The sequence below is a fragment of the Vitis riparia genome, chromosome 18 (genome assembly GCF_004353265.1).
Source record: "Vitis riparia cultivar Riparia Gloire de Montpellier isolate 1030 chromosome 18, EGFV_Vit.rip_1.0, whole genome shotgun sequence".
Classification (NCBI taxonomy): Eukaryota; Viridiplantae; Streptophyta; class Magnoliopsida; order Vitales; family Vitaceae; genus Vitis; species Vitis riparia.
In genome coordinates, this window is record NC_048448.1 from 15,102,517 (window position 1) to 15,121,698 (window position 19,182).

The 19,182-nt window shown below is 40.1% G+C and overlaps 1 protein-coding gene across 3 annotated transcripts in view; it reads left to right on the forward strand.

The window, feature by feature from the left end:
• LOC117906467 (protein-tyrosine-phosphatase PTP1) overlaps positions 1-18,723 on the forward strand; it is a 38,699-nt gene extending 19,976 nt beyond the window's left edge. For 2 of the 3 annotated variants that reach the window (XM_034819488.1, XM_034819490.1), the window contains 4 exons: positions 12,146-12,294; positions 12,385-12,526; positions 18,155-18,234; positions 18,337-18,723. In XM_034819488.1, coding sequence (XP_034675379.1) covers positions 12,146-12,294; positions 12,385-12,526; positions 18,155-18,234; positions 18,337-18,346 — 381 coding nt within the window. In that variant the 3' untranslated portion in view covers positions 18,347-18,723. The remainder of the gene's footprint in view (positions 1-12,145; positions 12,295-12,384; positions 12,527-18,154; positions 18,235-18,336) is intronic. The other variant, XM_034819489.1, reaches the window with a different exon arrangement.
• The last annotated feature ends 459 nt before the right edge of the window (positions 18,724-19,182 follow it).

The following is a 19,182-nucleotide window of genomic DNA, read 5'->3' on the forward strand; positions in this document are numbered from 1 at the left end:
TCACGCGCTATGGGGAGCGTGGACCCCCAGCCCCCTTCCTCAGTCATTCTGCAACCTGAAAAGCTGCCTTCGCCAATCCTGGGGACTGGTGCACCTACTGCAGACATGACGGGTGCAGCTGCTCCCTCGTCTCCTGCCCGCGCTATGGAGACGGGCCAGCATCCCCTTTCCCAAGCCCATGTTGAGGAAACAGGCCAGCTTCTGGATGCCTTGGCCCATTCGAGCCTGGCATGTGGAAGGCCCTTTGGGCCTGGGCTAGGGAAGGCCCAGGTCCCAATCTCTTTGGGTTCTTCTCTTAAACCCCTCGGCCCAACCCCTTCCAAAGCTTTAGGGCAAGAAAGCTCTAGCTGCTCGCTGCGTCGGAGTGGAACCCCCTCCGCGACTCCTTCCTTCTCAAGGACTCCCCAGAAGGTTGCGTCACCCCTTTTGGATGCGCCGACGACATCCCTTCCCGTCGAAGCTAGCAAAACCCCCCAGCTGGAAGCGTCACCCCCTATGGAATCGCCGATGCATGCGTTTGAGCTTCCCTTCCCGTCAAAGCTCGTAAGTCGACCCAGTTGGAAGCGTCGCACCTTGTGGAAGTGCCGACATCTGTGAAGGAGCTTCCCCCCCGTCGAAGCTCGTAATAAAAAAGGTATGCCTTCTTTTCCCCCGATCTCCTTGAGAGGGGACTCATCCTCTTCTTCTTCTCCTTTATGGGACACGGGGCTTGAGAGGGGAAGGGAACCTGGCTCTAGTCCTTTAATTTCAATGGCAAGGGACGTAGAAGTGACACCGAACCCCCTGTCCATCGTGCTTAGAGATGGGTCGACAGTGATTTTGACAAAAGCCCCGACTTCTGATCTGGGAAAAAACATGGCAAAGCAGAGAGACTCGTCGAATTACCCCCCGTGTGAAGAAGGATGGTCAGAAGAGGAGCTCTCCAAATTATTACATTTTAGTAAAGTCTTGGGAATGCCTGTTGAAGGGCATGAAGTCGAAATTTTGGAGCTGCTTTCGAAATTGAAGCTGAGGACTGGAAGTAACTCTCTCGGCAAGAGAAGGAAGAAGAAAAAATCATGTTCCACCCGATTTGAACGAGAGTTAAAAAGATTGGAATGCTCTGTTAGTTATAAGGGGACATCAGGGATATCCAAAAGATCTGGTCAGAGCTCCTGGGATTTGATTCCAGTTGATTAATGAGAATTAAAATTCTTTGCTGGAACGTCCGAGGGCTTAATGATGGTGATAAAAGAAAACTGATCAAGGGAGTGGTGAGGAATCAGAAGGCTGATTTGGTTTGTCTCTTGGAGACAAAGGTGAAAGATGTTTCTATGCAATTGGTGAAAAGTGTGGGAGTAGGAAGGTTTCTTAATTTGGGCTTCAGTGGACGCAAGGGGCACAGCAAGAGGACTCCTTCTCTTATGGGATAACAGAGTTTTGGAGAATTTGGAGGTAGAAAGTGGGGGGGGGTACTCCATCTCTGTTCGTTTTAGAAACTGCAGTGACAGATTCTCTTGGATCTTCTCTGGAGTGTACGGGCTAGTGATAGGTAACGAAAAGGAAGACTTTTGGGAAGAGCTTGGAGCCATCCGTGGCCTCTGGGAAGACCCTTGGTGCATAGGAGGGGATTTTAATGCTGTTAGATATCCAGAGGAAAGAAGAAATGCCCCTAGACTCACAGCCGATATGAGAAGATTTTCAGAGGTGATAGGGGAGCTGGGGCTAAGGGATATCCCACTGGTTGGAGGTCCTTTCACTTGGATAAGGGGCTTGAACTCTCAAGTTGCCTCTAGATTGGACCGTTTTTTAATCTCTGACCAATGGGAGGACCACTTCTCTACCATCTCACAATCTGCTCTCCCTCGCCTGGTCTCTAACCACAGCCCCATAATTCTAGAAGCTGGGGGTTTCTCTTCAGGCAAAAGCCCCTTCCGTTTTGAAAATATGTGGCTGAAAATTGATGGATTCAAAGACCTAGTAAGAAGCTGGTGGAATGGATATTCGGTTGAAGGCTATAGCAACCACTGCATCGCTGAGAAGCTCAAAGCTCTTAAGAAGGACCTGAAAAAATGGAACAAGGAGGTGGTAGGCAACGTCTCTTTCAACAGAGCAGAGGCCTTCTCCTGCTTGCAGCGGTGGGAGGCCAAGGAGAATGAGAACGCTCTTACTCCTGAAGATCTAGAGGCTAAAAATCTGGATCTTGAGGAATATAAGAAATGGGCCCTTCTAGAAGAAACTTCTTGGAGACAGAAGTCAAGGGAAATTTGGTTAAGAGAGGGTGATAAAAATACCAAGTATTTCCATAAAATGGCCAATGCTAGGGCAAGGGGGAATTTCCTATCCAAAATTAAAGTAAACGGGGTGAATCTCTCATCCTTGGCAGAGATAAAAGAAGGTGTTTGCAGTGCCTACCAAACCCTTCTCTCTGATCCTGGGGATTGGAGGCCTAGTATAAATGGCCTTAACTTCAAGGAGTTGGGAGAAGGCTTAGCCAGCAGCCTAGAAGTTATGTTTTCTGAGGAAGAAATTTTCGCAGCCTTAAGCAGTTTCTGTGAAGACAAAGCCCCAGGTCTGGACGGCTTCACAATGGCCTTCTGGTTATTCTGTTGGGACGTTGTTAAACCAGAGATTTTTGGCCTCTTTAGGGAGTTCTACCTCCATGGGACCTTCCAAAGAAGCTTAAACTCCACGTTCCTCTTGCTCATTCCTAAGAAGGAGGGGACCGAAGATCTAAAAGATTTCAGACCAATCAGCCTGGTAGGGAGTGTGTACAAATTGCTTGCCAAAGTCCTAGCCAATAGACTGAAAACAATGATGGGGGAGGTGATTTCTGATTCTCAGCATGCTTTCGTCCATGGGAGGCAGATTTTGGACGCTGTTCTTTTTGCTAACGAAGCCCTTGATTCTAGATTGAAAGACAACATCCCGGGCCTCCTTCTCAAGATGGACATTGAGAAGGCCTTTAACCATGTCAATTGGAACTTTCTTATGGAGGTGATGTCCAAGATGGGATTTGGACACAGATGGATTAATTGGATAAAATGGTGCTGCTCCACGGCTTCCTTCTCGATCCTTATCAATGGAAGCCCCTCGGGCTTCTTTCGTAGCTCTAGGGGATTGAGACAGGGCGACCCTCTATCCCCCTATCTTTTCCTTTTGGCCATGGAAGCTCTTAGCCAATTGTTATCCAGTGCAAGAAATGGAAACTTTATTTCCGGTTTCAGAGTGGAAGGAAGAGGAAGTGAGGGGTTGTTCGTGTCCCATCTCTTGTTTGCCGATGACACCTTAATTTTCTGTGACGCCGATGCAGATCAGTTGCAATACCTTAGTTGGACCTTCATGTGGTTTGAGGCGATTTCAGGATTAAAAGTCAATCTGAATAAAACAGAGGCCATCCCAGTGGGGGAAGGCTTTCCTATGGAGACTCTTGCGACGGTCTTGGGTTGTAAGATAGGGAGCTTACCTACATCCTACTTGGGTCTTCCCTTGGAGCCCCTACAAATCCATTAGGGTGTGGGATGCAGTGGAAGAAAGATTCAGGAAAAGGTTATCTCTCTGGAAAAGGCAATACCTCTCCAAAGGCGGTCGTCTTACCCTGCTGAAAAGCACCCTCTCAAGCCTCCCAACCTACTTTCTCTCTCTCTTTGTGATACCCAAGAGAGTGTGTGCAAGGCTTGAAAAGATCCAAAGGGATTTCTTATGGGGCGGTGGAGCCTTAGAGAATAAACCTCACTTGGTGAGTTGGAAGGTTGTTTGTGCTGATAAAAAGAAAGGTGGCTTGGGCATTCATAGTCTAGCTACTTTTAACAAGGCCCTTCTTGGGAAATGGTTGTGGAGATTCGCTAATGAGAATGAGCCCCTATGGAAGCAAATTATCCTTAGTAAGTATGATCTTCAAGAGGGAGGATGGTGCTCCAAAGTTGCAAGAAACCGGTATGGGGTGGGGGTCTGGAAGGCCATCAGAAAAGGTTGGGAGAATTTTCGTTCTCATTCCCGCTTCATCATTGGGGACGGCACCAGAGTGAAGTTTTGGAAGGATTTGTGGTGTGGAAATCAATCTCTGGAAGAAGCTTTCCCCATCTTGTTTAACCTCTCTGTCAATAAAGAAGGATGGGTTGCTGAGGCTTGGGAGGAAGACGAAGGAGGAGGTAGCTGGGGGCTTCGTTTTAATAGACACCTTAATGATTGGGAGGTGGGAGAAGTTGAAAGCTTATTAAGCAAGCTTCATCCCTTGACCATTAGAAGAGGTGTGGAGGACTTGTTCCGGTGGAAAGAGAACAAGAATGGAACCTTTTTTGTCAAGTCCTTTTATAGCTCTCTCTCAAGGGATACCAAACCCCCCTTCCCGGCTAGAACTATTTGGACGCCTTGGGTTCTAATTAAGGCTAGTTTCTTTGGTTGGGAGGCGGCTTGGAATAGGTTGGTCACCACGGACCGCCTGAAGAGATTTGGTTGGAGCATCCCCAACAGATGCTTTTTGTGTAAATATGAGGAGGAAACCACAGATCACCTTCTACTGTTTTGCGAGAAAGCCAGAATGTTATGGCTTCTAATTTTCTCCCTGTTTGGGGTACAATGGGTGATGCACTCCTCTATGAAAAAACACTTCCTAGGTTGGCATGGTTCCTTTGTGGGCAAGAAAAGGAAGAAAGCTTGGAGAGCTGCCCCCCTTTGCTTGATGTGGACCATTTGGAGAGAAAGAAACAGGAGGGCATTTGATGATATGGAGAGGAACGATCAAGACATTAAATCCACTTTTTTGTACACTTTTGTGAATTGGGCTAGGATGTATATAGAGGAACACACTTTGTCTTTGATAGATTTTGTAGACTAGCTAGCCACCAAGTAAGGGTCATGTTTGTTTTGTCCCTTTATTTTTTGCTTCTTTGTCTTTGGTATACTCCGTGTATGCCTTTTCTCTAGCCTTTGGCTCTTAATGAAATCTATTTACCTATCAAATTTTAAAAAAAAATAAAGGTGGGGGAACTGTTCATGAGACGGATATGCACATTGAAATCTTAGTTAACAATACAAGAAGCAAAACAAAGTAACCACTCAGAGGCAAAGAAAAAAGAATCACAAAAGACATTAGTTGTAATTGAATGTTTAGAGAAAACATGCTCAAATTCTTAATTAAAACCTTGTATACATTGGACTTTGTACTAATGAGATTTACCCTATTTACCCTACTTACCCTACCAAAGCTTCCTACTGAGCTATTCAAAATCCTAAATGACTTTCAACTAATTAGATTTTATCCAATTAGACTTCATGTCTGTTGAGAGAGAGAGAAAGAAGAAAGACCTTGATTCTCATTAATGTAATGATCTACTTACAATTGAGAAATATATATATATATACAAGGCTAAGAGTCCTACAAGGCTAAGAGTCCTAACTACCATACATGTGTCCTACCATATATGTGTCCTATATTAACAAGGAAAGGTTATACACTATAAATACATTATATTCAACACTCCCCCTCAAGCTGGAGCATATACGTCATATGCACCAAGCTTGTTACAAATATATTTAATCCTAGGACCTCTGAGAGATTTAGTGAAGATGTCAGCTAGTTGATCATTTGAATTAACAAAACTTGTAGCAACACATCCTGATGCGATCTTCTCTCTAATGAAATGACAGTCAACTTCAATATGTTTGGTCCTTTCATGAAAGACTGGATTGGATGCAATATGTAATGCGGCCTGGTTATCACATATGAGTTTCATCTGTTCATCCTTTCCAAATCTCAACTCTCGAAGAAGATGTCTCAACCATATGAGTTCACATGTTGCCAAAGCCATAGCTCGATACTCGGCTTCAGCGCTAGATCTGGCCACTACATCTTGTTTCTTACTCTTCCAAGATATTAGATTACCTCCAATAAAAACACAGTACCCTGAAGTGGAACGTCTATCTGTGGGTGAGCCAGCCCAATCTGCATCTGTGTAACCAACAACCTGAGTATGACCTCTGTTCTCGTACAACACACCTTGGCCTGGTGTACTTTTGATATATCGAAGAATGCGGATTACAGCATCCCAATGGCTATCACATGGTGACTGTAGGAATTGACTAACAACACTCACAGGAAAAGAAATGTTTGGACGAGTAATGGTGAGATAGTTCAATTTACCTACAAGTTGTCGATATCTCCCGGGGTCTCCTAAAGGCTCCCCCTGTCCTGGTACAAGTTTGACATTCGGATCCATAGGTGTGTCTACCGGTTTACAGTCTAACATACCGGTTTCTTCCAGGATGTCTAAAGCATACTTCCTTTGGGAAAGGACCACAGCAGAACTGGATTGAGCTATCTCAATTCCCAAGAAATACTTGAGTTTCCCCAAGTCTTTGGTCTGAAAGTGGGTAAAAAGGTGTTGCTTTAGTTTCTGAATACCATCCTGATCACTGCCTGTAATGACGATGTCGTCCACATAAACAACCAGATAAATACACTGCCCCAAAGAGTTATGATGATAGAAAACTGAATGGTCTGCTGTACTGCGAAGCATGCCAAACTCTTGAACAACAGAACTAAAACGGTCAAACCATGCTCGAGGAGATTGTTTCAAGCCATATAGAGAACGGCGTAACCTGCATACTAAACCAGACTCCCCCTGAGCAACAAAACCAGGAGGTTCCTCCATATAAACCTCCTCGGCAGATCACCATGAAGGAAGGCATTTTTAATATCCAATTGATAAAGAGGCCAAGAACACATGGCAGCCATGGAGAGAAGCAGACGGACAGAAGCAATCTTGGTAACAGGAGAGAATATGTCACCATAATCAGAACCATAAACCTGAGTATAGCCTTTAGAAACTAAGCGGGCCTTAAGGCGATCAACCTGACCATCAGGACCAACCTTAACTGCGTAGACCCAACGACAGCCAACGGTAGATTTACCCGAGGGTAAAACAACAAGATCCCAAGTGCCATTAGAGTGCAGAGCAGCCATTTCATCCACCATTGCCTGTCGCCAGCCTGGATGGGAAAGAGCTTCATGGGTGCTCTTTGGAAGAGAAATAGAGGATATAGCAGAAACAAAAGCAGAATAGGGTGAAGATAATCGATGATAACTCAAAAAATTGTAAATAGGATGAGGATTACGAGTAGAGCGAGTACCTTTCCGAACAGCAATGGGTAAGTCATTAGGAGAAGACAGAGCCGAGGTAGGTGAAGTCAAAGGGATAGGAAGTGAGTCAGCAGGTGCCTCAGCAAAAGGGAGAGGAGCAACGACACGAGGGCGACAATGATAAACCTGAAGTGGTCGAGGAGGCATAGCATCAGGTGGGGAGACAATGAGAATAGGCAAGACTTCAGAAACAGGAAGAGACTCAGAAGTGGTGGAAAAGAATGGTGAGTCCTCAAAGAAGGTGACATCAGCGGAGATAAAGTATCGATGAGTCTCAAGGGAATAACAACGATAACCCTTCAACGACACGAGTATGTTTCCCAAGCTGACATGACTCACACGGAAGTGACGATAAAGTGGAAAAACGAGGGACCATCTTCTGGAACTTGGAGAGACTAGGGTGGCCAGACGATTGTGAATGAGGAGAGGAGCATCAGTGGAAATGCAAACTGCAGGAGATGAATCCGAGGTGAGGTGATAGAGGCCTTGAGACTCACGTCCTATGCCAATCGTCTTCCCCGTACTCCGGTCCTGCAAGGTCACAAATTTATCAGAAAAGGTAATAGAGCAATTAAGAGTACGAGTGATTTTGCTGATGGAAATAAGATTAAAAGGACATTCAGGAGTATAAAGGACAGAAGTGAGAGGTAGAGAAGGTAGAGGAAGGGCCAAACAATACCTTTAGCCACAGTTTGAGAACCATTAGCTAAGGTAATAGTAGGTAAAGCAGAGGTAGTAGTAATAGAGGAGAAAAGATCCTTATTACAGATAAGTGATCAGAAGCTCCAGAATCTAGAATCCAGGGTCCAAGAGAAGATGTGTGGGTAAGGCAGGCAGAGGCATTACCAGGCTGGGCAACAGAGGCAACAGAAGCCTGAGATGCGGAAGAGCTCGGAGGCTGAGGCAGCGGAGAATCAGAGGACTGGGCCACATGGGCAGTGCGAGGAGGTCGTCCATGTAACTGATAGCAACGATTGCGAGTGTGGCCAAGTTTATTGCAATAGGTGCAATGAGGACGTTGACCTCTACCTCGGGTATCACTACGGCCTCCTCGAGAGCTAGTTGAGAAACTAACACAGAAGAATCTGAAGTACTATCAGATGGCAAAGTCTGAGTGGAGGAGATACGGAGGAGGCGAGCAAACACATCATCCAAGGACGGAACTGATGAACTACCAAGAATCTGATCGCGGACAGGCTCAAGATCCGGACGGAGGCCAATAAGAGTAAGAACCATGAAGAACTGGTCAAGCTGTGTTTGTTGAGCCCCAACATCAGGAGTAAGAGGCATCACAGTCAAGAACTCCTCCTTAAGAGAGGCAATCTGGCCAATATAAGTAGATAGATCCAAGTCCTGTTGGCTGAGATGGACAATAGCAGAAGCACCTTATACAGACGCTGGATATCATTCGTATATAATCCTTTGGCCTGAGTCCAAATTTAAAACAAGTTTTGTAGGCCCGAAGATGAAGAAGAATCTTGGGATCAACCGATTGCCATAATGCACTACATAACTGTGCATCTATCTTCCTCACTGTACGCGGTCAACCTCAGGGATATCTGCCTCCTGTGTAATCAAGTGATCCTCATATCCTTGACCCATAAACCAAAGTTCAACAGAGGCAGACCAAGAAAGATAATTGTCACTGCCAACAATTTCTCCGAAGTAATCATAGGAGAGCCAGATATAACAGCGGAAAAAATGGAATTTTTAGTAGTCATATCTACTTATCTGGAGAATGAAGTATGTTGGATCGAAGAGAGCCCTAATACGGCTTCAGATTGCGGCGTGGCACCACCGAAAAAGGGAGACGGCCTCAGATCGCGGCGTGGTACCACCAGAAAGGTAGAAGAACACTTCCCAAGGCACGTGCAGGGATTGGAGTGGAGAAAAAGTAGTCGGAGCTTCGCCGGAAAGACTGTTTGGAGGGCCGACGGAGACAAAAATCCCCAAAAGAGGTATGTGCAGGGCTCGGATGGAGAACCAGGGAGGTAGGGAGGCTGGTCGGCGTCAGGCGAAGCTGGAGGAGGAGGCGCGTCGCCGGAAAAGGCCTCACGCGCCCTCACGTGCCGGCGCGTGAGATGCAGCCGCCGGCCGGAAAATTGCGCGTGGGCGGCGCGTGGAGGCTCTTTTGGTGCTGGTGCCTTCACAAAAGTTGGAGATCTCCTCCAGGCGCTCCTTCTGGTATGGTCGGTGTCGGAAAAATACGTCGCCGGAAAAGTTTGCCGGAAAGTTCGCCGGAAAAGTTCGCCGGCGGTGAGTGGTTTCTGTTGACGATCCGAATGTTCGGAAAGTATTGGGAGATGGGGAAGGTGACCGGAATGAAACACGGTCACCGGAAGGTTTCCCGGAGTTGATGACACGGGAAACAGGAAAGAATTAGGTTTTCTTCCTTGGCTCTGATACCATGTTGAGAGAGAGAGAAAGAAGAAAGACCTTGATTCTCATTAATGTAATGATCTACTTACAATTGAGAAATATATATATATATATACAAGGCTAAGAGTCCTACAAGGCTAAGAGTCCTAACTACCATACATGTGTCCTACCATATATGTGTCCTATATTAACAAGGAAAGGTTATACACTATAAATACATTATATTCAACAATGTCCATTGAAATAAAATACAGCAAGTTTTTATACTAAATTGCTAAAAAAAATAGAAGGATAAAATTGGAATCTAGAGGCTAGAACCCATTTACTAAAGATTAGGCTAATCCAGATCTGCTTAAACACAGACATGGACTTTTTTCCGATGGTTCCACAACCTAAAAAGTTCACCATTGTGTGTTGCGATTGCATTGGAAGGAGAATTAGGGTGGTGTGTTTTCAATGAAGTTTTTCTTTTAATATCCAAGTGAGATGGGGAATGAGTCTTTTTCGGTTCAGGAAGTTTGGGGTTTTGTTCCTTTTAAATTGGTTGACGATTACAAACAAAAGGGAGGGACTCGGCATTGGAAGGCTGTCTATCTTCAATAAAGCACTTTTTGGTAAATGGTGTTGGAGATTTGCTACAAAGAGATATTCTTTTTGGAAGAAGGTGACTATAGGTAAATATGGTGAGGAAAAGGGAGGATGGTGCTCTAGAGTTGTCAAGGAAAGATATATGGTGTGGAATGTAATCAAAAGTGGGTGGGAGGCTTTTAGTGGTAGGATCAAGTTTAAGATGGGCAATGGGCAGGGGATGAAATTCTAGAAGGATAATGGTGTGGGGATTTGAACCTTAAGGAGGCTTTTCCTACTTTGTTTTATATGGTCAACACCAAAGATGCTTAGGTGGTGGAAGTGAGGGATGAGGAAGGGGACAAGGGATGTTAGAACCCTCGACTCTGTGGACAACTCCATGTTTGGGGGTTAGAGTAGATAAAGGCTTTTTTTAGGCCATTGCAATCACAATCTATTGATGGGGACATTGTGAATAAATGGTATGGCAAATCTTGAAATGTGACATTTTTTTCAATTAAATCACTCTACTCGCCTTTGTCCATTGAAAGAATAGAGACCTTCACCTACAACATTACTTGAAACTCTTGGGCTCCAATGAGAGTCCATTTTTTTTTGCTTGGGAGGTTGTTTGGGGTAGGATATTGAAGTTGGACTAGCCTAAAGGGAGGAGGGGGTTATGATGTTGCATAGATGTTATATGTGCAAAGAGGGAGACGAAACAATGAATCATATTCCCCTTCATTGCTCGAAAGGGGTAATCTTGTTGCCATTGATTTTTGCTATGTTTGGAGTCGAGTAGGTAATGCACTCCTCAACTAAAGAAGGCCCTCCTAAGTTGGCATGGATCTTTTGTAGGGAGCAAGAGGAAGACAGCTTGGAGAGTTGCTCCCTTGTGCCCATCTTGGATCATATGGAAGGAGTGAAATAGGCGAGCATTTGAGAATACTAAAAAAGTAGATCAAGCACTAAAATAACCATTTATATATAATGGAATGTGTTGGAGTGTACATGGGAATTGTTTCCTCGTCCATTTTGGACTTAATTGACTGGCTGAGCTCAATGTAGTGGATGAGGGTTGTTTTTCATGTATCTGTCCACTTGGTACGGCCTTGTGGTGTCTTTGTTTACACTGTGTATACTTCAATGTGCTCTTTTGTTAGGCACTATTAATTCAATGGATATTTACCAATTAAAAAAAAAAAAAAAAAAAAAGAGTTCCTTTTAAATTGGTATTTTAGTGAGGTTGTTGCATGGATAAAATCTTTAAGTGACAATTGACCACTTAGAATCTTAATCAGTCTAGATTAGTGTACACCAAATAAATGCTATATGTGTAAAGACCTTTGAATGGTTTCTAGCCAGATAGGAATTTTAAAGGCAGAAATCAACGGAAAAAGAAGAGAAAAAGGAGACATTGAAGCATTTCCCTGTCATTTTCTGTTGTCACCTGAATTGTGGCTCATCATTTCTCTATTCTTTTGCTTGTGTCAGTTGCTTCTTTGTTCAGTTGAAATTGGTGGCTTAAGTTGCCAATTCCTTTCATTCTGAAAGCTGACAGTGGGCAGTCTTCTTTTCCATCAACAGTGCATCCGAAAGGGGCTTAACTGAATTAGTTTTGAGGTTGTGTCAAAAACTTGATTATAAGATCCATTTATCCTGGGATTTCCTTGTTGGATCAAGTAGGGATTCTATTTTTCCCCATTCTTTTGGATTCATTTGCTGAGGAAGGGGCTAATGCTTATGTAGATGTGCATCTTTTGTCCATTTCTTCTTGTTTATGCACTATGCTCTTAAAAGTTCCAACAAATTATTTAGCTCCCAAGAAAAAGGGTATGTGAAGAACTAAAACAATGCATCAGTAGCCCCTCTTTAAGTTTATAATGGGACACACATTAATTATACCCTTAGCTCTCACTTAGTACCAAGCACCAAATGATTTATTGTTGTTAGAACTTGTTCCTTGTTTGATTATTTGGAATTTCTGTTGTTCAACTTGTCATTAGTAGTTAAATAATGCTAATTTAAATTGGAAATGGTTGAATTTTATCCTTATTTCATCTGCGATCATTGTTGTAGTCAGAAGAGCCATCCTTGTCTGTTTTGCATATTCAATATCCTGAATGGCCTGATCATGGAGTTCCCAGAGACACATGTGCTGTTCGTGAAATGTTGAAAAGAATGTATCATGTACTACCCAGTCTAGGCCCAATAGTGGTGCACTGCAGGTTAGCTCTTGTTTGTGAGCTTAATTAAACATTCGATGCGGTTAATCATTTATTCATGTATGTTTAAGATATTGTCTTTCTCTTGCTCAGTGCAGGTATTGGGAGAACAGGAACTTACTGCACAATTCACAACACAATTCAAAGGATCCTTGTTGGTGATATGTCTGCCTTAGATCTTGTTAATACCATAACCACTTTTAGGTCTCAGCGAATTGGAATGGTTCAAACAATGGTAAGTTCTTTTTCCTTGGTCTCCTGCTTCAACTCTTAATTATTGTTTTTGTCTAAGCTTTTGCAATTTTTTATTAAAAATCTGGAACTTTATTTTGAGTGGTCGGCTGATTCTGAGTTTTCCTTATTTAGGTCTCAACTTTCTTGGAAATTGCATTAGGACATTGTTTATTGGAATAAAATACTTCATTGAGAGCTAATGAACTAATTCACCCTACTAGTTTTCATCATACTTTTTGTATTGGAACCCTTACGGAATGTCATGAATGGAAATGAAGTAAATTTTCTTTGACACCCTTTTGTTGTTTGTCATAAATACTTTAGGTATCTGTTAGGCTCCTTAAGTGTACTAAAGCTGTTCTAGTTTGATTTGCTAGTATTAGAATACCCTTTTCATTCTAATGCCATAACTTTTTTGGGATGAATTTCTTTGCAATAATTCATCACCATGGCATCAATTTTAAAGAATGCCTAAATATGGAAAATCTAATTTTAAAGGACACATCTTAAGTTAGATTTAAGAAAATTTCCAGATAAGTTTCCTTAAAACTTTAATTTGAAAGTTAATAATTTCTTTAAAAGAATGAGGCTTTAATATTTGAACACGATTTCTACCAAATATAGATGTCATTAGTTGTCAGGGGGTCATCCTTCATGGATGAGGATAGTGTTGACAATGGGAAATTACGTGGATATGAAAAATTTAAGAGGGTTCAACATACTTTTGGAAACATAATGGATATTTGGGAAGTATGTATGCCAAACTTCTCAGCAGCAAACTAATTTATTTATGTTCTTTTTTGCTTGTTCCCTTCCTTTCTTATGACTTCGGTTTGAATATCTTGAAACCAGAAATTAGTTTTACCTATTTTCTCTCCAATTTTGGTAGAAGGGCATATTTGTTTTCTTTTGGGATTCCCTTTTTTCTCTAGGTTCTTTGATTGTATCTTCCTTTTGGGTTAGAAAAATATTTTATTGGGAAAATTATCAAATATGGTAAGCGGAAGGTGATTAGGATCGTAAAGGGTCATCTACTTTGACAAGTCTTGTGAAGGATAATACAAAAGGGGGAAAAGTCCCTCAAAGGCCATTTAACTAAATCATAGGCTAAAATTCCAAACAATGTCTTTCAACTAAAACCCTAAAATTCAAGGACCAAACATTCTACAAAGTAAAACCCACCTTCACAGACATCATCTTTTGTCATGGGAGATCCCAACACAGCATATGCAAAAGAAAGACATCAGGAATGAGGATCATCTACCTAGTTTCCTCATTCCCTTACACCATCTCCACAAACCCACTCTCAACCTTAGTTGGAAATGGGTCTTTGGCATCGAAATCTCTTATCACCGCCCACAATGAGGACGACATGGCTAAGTTGATGCCGAGTTGGAGAGGAGAGGTGGATGTGTTTGAATGGCATGAGTTGGGGAAAGTGTATATCGATTTTTTGAATTATTAGGACTTTGAGATTGTTTTATATTAAAATTGGTTTTTTCTTAATTTTTCTCATAGTAGATATAATGAAATTGGTTCTTCATGATTATCTTTGTTTTCTCTTCTAATTTTAATTTGGTAAATTGTGTTTTTGCATTGAGTTTAAGGAAGGAAAATGTCTAATTTTTCATTTTCTAGAAGAATTTTTGGAGAAGGGTTTAAGTAGAGATTGGTTTACTATTCAATAGAAAAGGATGCAAAACTTAATCATCTTTAGGTTTTTATAATAAAATAAGAAAAAATATATATATTATGGTCTTTTTTTCATATTTATTTTTCCCTATATTCTTTCTTTAATTCATCAAGTGGGTGATGTTAATACACTAGTATGATATGTTAGATATTAATGGGGTATAAAAAAGTTATCTCTAAAGTTATTACTTTGGTTATAAAATATAGGCATGACAAAAATGCACTATACTTACAATATAAATATTACAAAAATTACAATACATCACAACATGACCTAATTTAGAAAATTTTGAACTTTTTTCGAAACTGATAGTTTTGGGTGATTATATTATACTCCCTAACATACTTATACTATGAACCAATTGTTGAAACCAAATAAAGTACTAATTTGAATTTATGAGGCTTATAGTTTTTTTTTTTTAATAAAAAATGATTTAAGTAGTTTCAATGCATTGAGTGAATGATGCTGATATGCTGGTACGACATGTTAATGCTAATGCCAATAGTGTAAAATAGGCATTTCTAAGACACTTTTGTCATAAAATATAGTGCTACATAAATGCACTACAATTACAATATGAATACACTAGCATTACAATATAACCTAATTTAGCAAATTTTGAATTTTTTACATGTTACTCCCAAGAGAATATTTGTGTGTTTGGTGTTGGGGTTTGGAAGGAAATTCTGAAGGAATCTGATTGGTGCTGGGGTAATATGGCTTTTAATGTGGGAAAAGGCACCAGAATTAGGTTCTGGACTGATCCTTGGTGTGGGGATGTGGAGTTGTCCCTAAGGTTCCCTCAGCTCTTTGTCGTGGCTGCCCAAAGGAATGCCACAGTGGGAGATAAGTAGGACCAGGATTCTGGTCAAGGAGGCTGGAATCTAAGGTTTATTAGAGACTTCAACGATTAGGAGTTGGACTTGGTAGGCGAATTACACCAAGTCTTAAGGAGTCAAAGAATCACCTTGGAGGAGGACTTGGTCTCTTGGAAGGGAGGAAAAAATGGGAAGTTTGGTGTTAAGAAAGCGTACAGCTTGCTGATCAGCCCTAGTGTCTCCATTTTTCCTAGAAATGGCATTTGGGTGGAGAATGTTCCAACTAAATTAGCGTTCTTTGCATGGGAAGCTGCTTGGGGGAAGGTTCTTACCCTTGATAGGCTTCAAAAGAGAGGGTGACAGCTTCCTAATCGTTGTTATTTATGTGGTAGCGATGAGGAAAATGTAAATCATTTGTTCATTCATTGTACAGTGGCCAAAGTGCTGTGGGAGATTGTCCTTGGTTTGTTCAGTGCCCAGTGGGTTTTTTCAGAAACTGTAAAGGAGGTGGTTCTTAGCTGGAAGGGCTCGTTTGTGGGTAAAAAGAGGAAAAAAATTTGGAAATTCATTCCGTTATTTATTTTTTGGATGGTTTGGAAGGAAAGGAATAGATTAGCATTTAGGGGGGGGGGAGTTAGCTATCCAGAAAATTAAGAATTCTGTTGTTTGTAATGTGTGGGGTTGGGCAAAATTGTATAGTGGAGTGGAGCCACGTTCCCTTATAGGATTCTTGGAGTGGTTAGCCTCTATTTAAGGGTTGGTGGGTTTTTTGTCTCTTTTGTCTTTTGTTGTGAGGCCTTTGTCGCCTTGCATACTCCTTGTATGCTATGCGGCGTTTTTGCCTTGTGTTAATATATGTGTTTACTTATATAAAAAAAAAGAGAATATTTGTGTGTTGTTTACTTAATGGGTGCCTAAGAAAATAATTGTTTATCCTGTTGGGGCAATAAAGTTCTAGTCATGAACAATTGCTAAAGTTTGTTGTTAACACAAAATGACACAATGACCTTGGGGTTTGTTTTTTATTTCCAAGATTGAAAATGAAATTTCATTTTCTATTAGGTTCTCTATAAAAATGTCATTTTTTTTTTGTTAAAAAAAAACTTCTTGACAAAAGTGCGTTTCAAATAATTTAATTTCCTTTGACCTGTTTTTGTTTATCTTTATATATTTTTTATTTATTTATTCCTATTTTCTCACTTTTCCAATCTTTTTTTCAACCCTATGTAAGCAAAGGAGTGATGAGAAAAGGACAAATCAAAGGTTAAAGTTATCCTCTCATAAGTTTTGATTTTTTTTTTCCTTTCAATTGTTTTTCTTGATTTTGATTTTTTTTTCTTATTTATTTTCCTATTTTCTCACTCTTCCATTTTTATTTTTATTTTTTTTGTACTCCATGTAAGCAAAGGTGTAATAGGAAAAATGATGAATCAAAGGGTAAAGTTGGATCCTTCGTAAGAATTTAATATAATAGGTGAACCTTTAGGGTCCTTATCACCTCCAGCCCACCCTATTTGATAATTTTTTATTTCTTTTTTTCTTCTTTGTTTAGGGAATATTTTATTTTCCCTTTTGAATTAGGAGAACAACTTCATATGTTCAGCAGCTGCTTTCATATCCAATTTAGTGATGAAAATCACTTCTTTCTTTGAATAAAATAAATTATTCAATCTGTTATAATTATGCCATTTACATTAAGATTTATGCTTTATGTAATGACGGAATTAAATATTGTGTTATCCTCATTGTAAAACTATGAATATTCTTACATACAAATGAGGGAATTTGGGTCTTCCATTGAGGTATATTCTCACCTATTAATGGTTTGCTTTAATTCACCTGTTAAGGTTATTATTTTAAATTTTTAACAATATTTTCATGTTGTACTACATAACATTTTAGGTTTTGAAAGGCAGTGTGTGCATGGTTCATACCACATAAACATAATAGAAGCCATTGGTTATGGACCTGGCCACTTTGGCTCAGTATTTCCAAATAACAGCTTAAAAATAACTCAGGTATAGTCTGCATGCTAGAAGTGGTATGCCAATGTATTTTTTTAAGCCTATATTGCATGAAAACTTACAAAATTCCTTGGTGTTGAACATGGGACAGTTGCACTCCAGGGATTCTGATACAACACCTAAAAAATAAAACCAAAATTTATATGTAAGCACACCTTTCCTAATAATACAAGTGTTGATATTAAAAACTGTAAAATCTCAACTTAGAATTTTACTGTGTATAAGCATGTGCTGCCTTGCATCTTCTCTGGAATTATGGATAGAGCATAACAGAAGAATGTTTGAGGGCAATGGGGTTAAGCCACAGCAGGGACAAAAGGGGAAAAAATGCTACCTATCAAAAACATGGCTGGAAGCACTGGGAAATTGCATGTTTCATTCCATCTATATATGGAATGTGTCATGGATTCAAGGAGGCCTTTCTTGGAATCTTTGGCTGACTTGGTTGGGAATTTAGTTGTGGGATTTTGTCGTGTGGCATCTTCACTGGTCCTTGGCTTCCCTTTTAGCTTATAATATATCTTGCACACCTAGCCTGTAGTCCGGTTGGACCGCACATGCATGAATACACACAAATGTACATTGCTATGTCCTGAACTTAATTTTGATGTTGTGGAACCTCACAGTCTAGGTGCCAGATTCGGAGAACTTCCAGTATATTGAAATCTTCAAATCTTGTAATTTATTATTACATGCAGATAATTTTAAATTTTTGTGGGTTTCTTTTATCTATAGAAAATCGGGAGAACTTTTTATGGTTATGATCTTTCCTGTTGAATTGCTCCCATTCTTCAATTGTCCTTAAATATTTTTTTCCTGCTTTTATTGGAAAAGAAACTTTCCTTCAAAGGAAAATGTATAAATGCTGTTGTGCTCTTAGGTTATACTTTTGTTGCTCACAGGTTTTCATCTATTTTCTTGCAAATCAAGGATTGATAACCACATTAATGCTTCTTGATTTAAATAACTCTTACCGAACCTTTAGGACCTTTTAAGTTTTATCTTGATTAGGAATTTGGATACCATTTGCTACCTCTTTGTTTTTTTTTCTCCATTGGAATTCTGCTAACTCTGCAACATGCACTGTTCATTAGGAGCAATTCCTCTTCTGCTACAATGCCATTGTGGATGAACTTGAAGACCTCATCTCAGGCAATGAAACAAACTCAAAATGGTACATATCCATTGCTTCTTTTACTCCACACTTGTGCTGTCTGCAGCATGTAAGCTGCATTTGTTAGTCCAAATTTACTGATTGTATTACTCATGGGTAAAGCAGATGCTGAATGGAACTAGAAGAAACCAGGTGGTAGAATCCTTGTCAAAGTTGGAGAAATCAGCATGCTTAACTGCTCCCACTTCATGGTTTGTCTCAATCAGCTGAGTTTGATGCCCCATTTTCCTGTTAAACCTACGAACAATGCTAAACAACTGAACTAGTTAGTCATTTGGATCCAGTTGACCTCTCCCTTTTGAACTTGCAACGAGACAAGAGTGTAGAATAATTTGATCATCTTCTTTAACATTAATCATTTGTCAGCAAAATAAGCGGAATGGAGCTGGAAGTAGAACATTTCAATGGGCTAAATGCTGCAAGATCAACAAATCCTTGTTTTGTTTGTCTACATTATATTTGTGGATACCCACCAAAGGTTCTTGATAATCAGCCTACCAGAGTTACTAGGATTTTATAGTGCACATTTACTTATTATTATTTATAGTGCACATTTACTTATTATTATTTAATGATTTAAGTTGATTTTAAATTATATTATTTTTAAGTTTGTTAATATTTATCACATATTTTTTATTTTAATTATTAATTTAAAATTTATTTTAAGTTATTAAATTGATATATTTATTTGTAATTAATGTTTATTTTCAAAATTAGTTAATTAATTTGATTTATTATTTAAAATTGTTTTTAACTTTAAGTTGTGATATTAAGTATTTTTATTGAATATATTCATTTAATAACTTAAATTAAGTTATTAAGTTATTTTATGTCATTAGGTTGGTTTACTAAATACTAAAAAACATTAGGATTTTATAACTTAATTTAAGTTATTCAGCACTGTAAATGTATTTAATAAAAGTAAAAATATGATTTAAAGTAATAAGT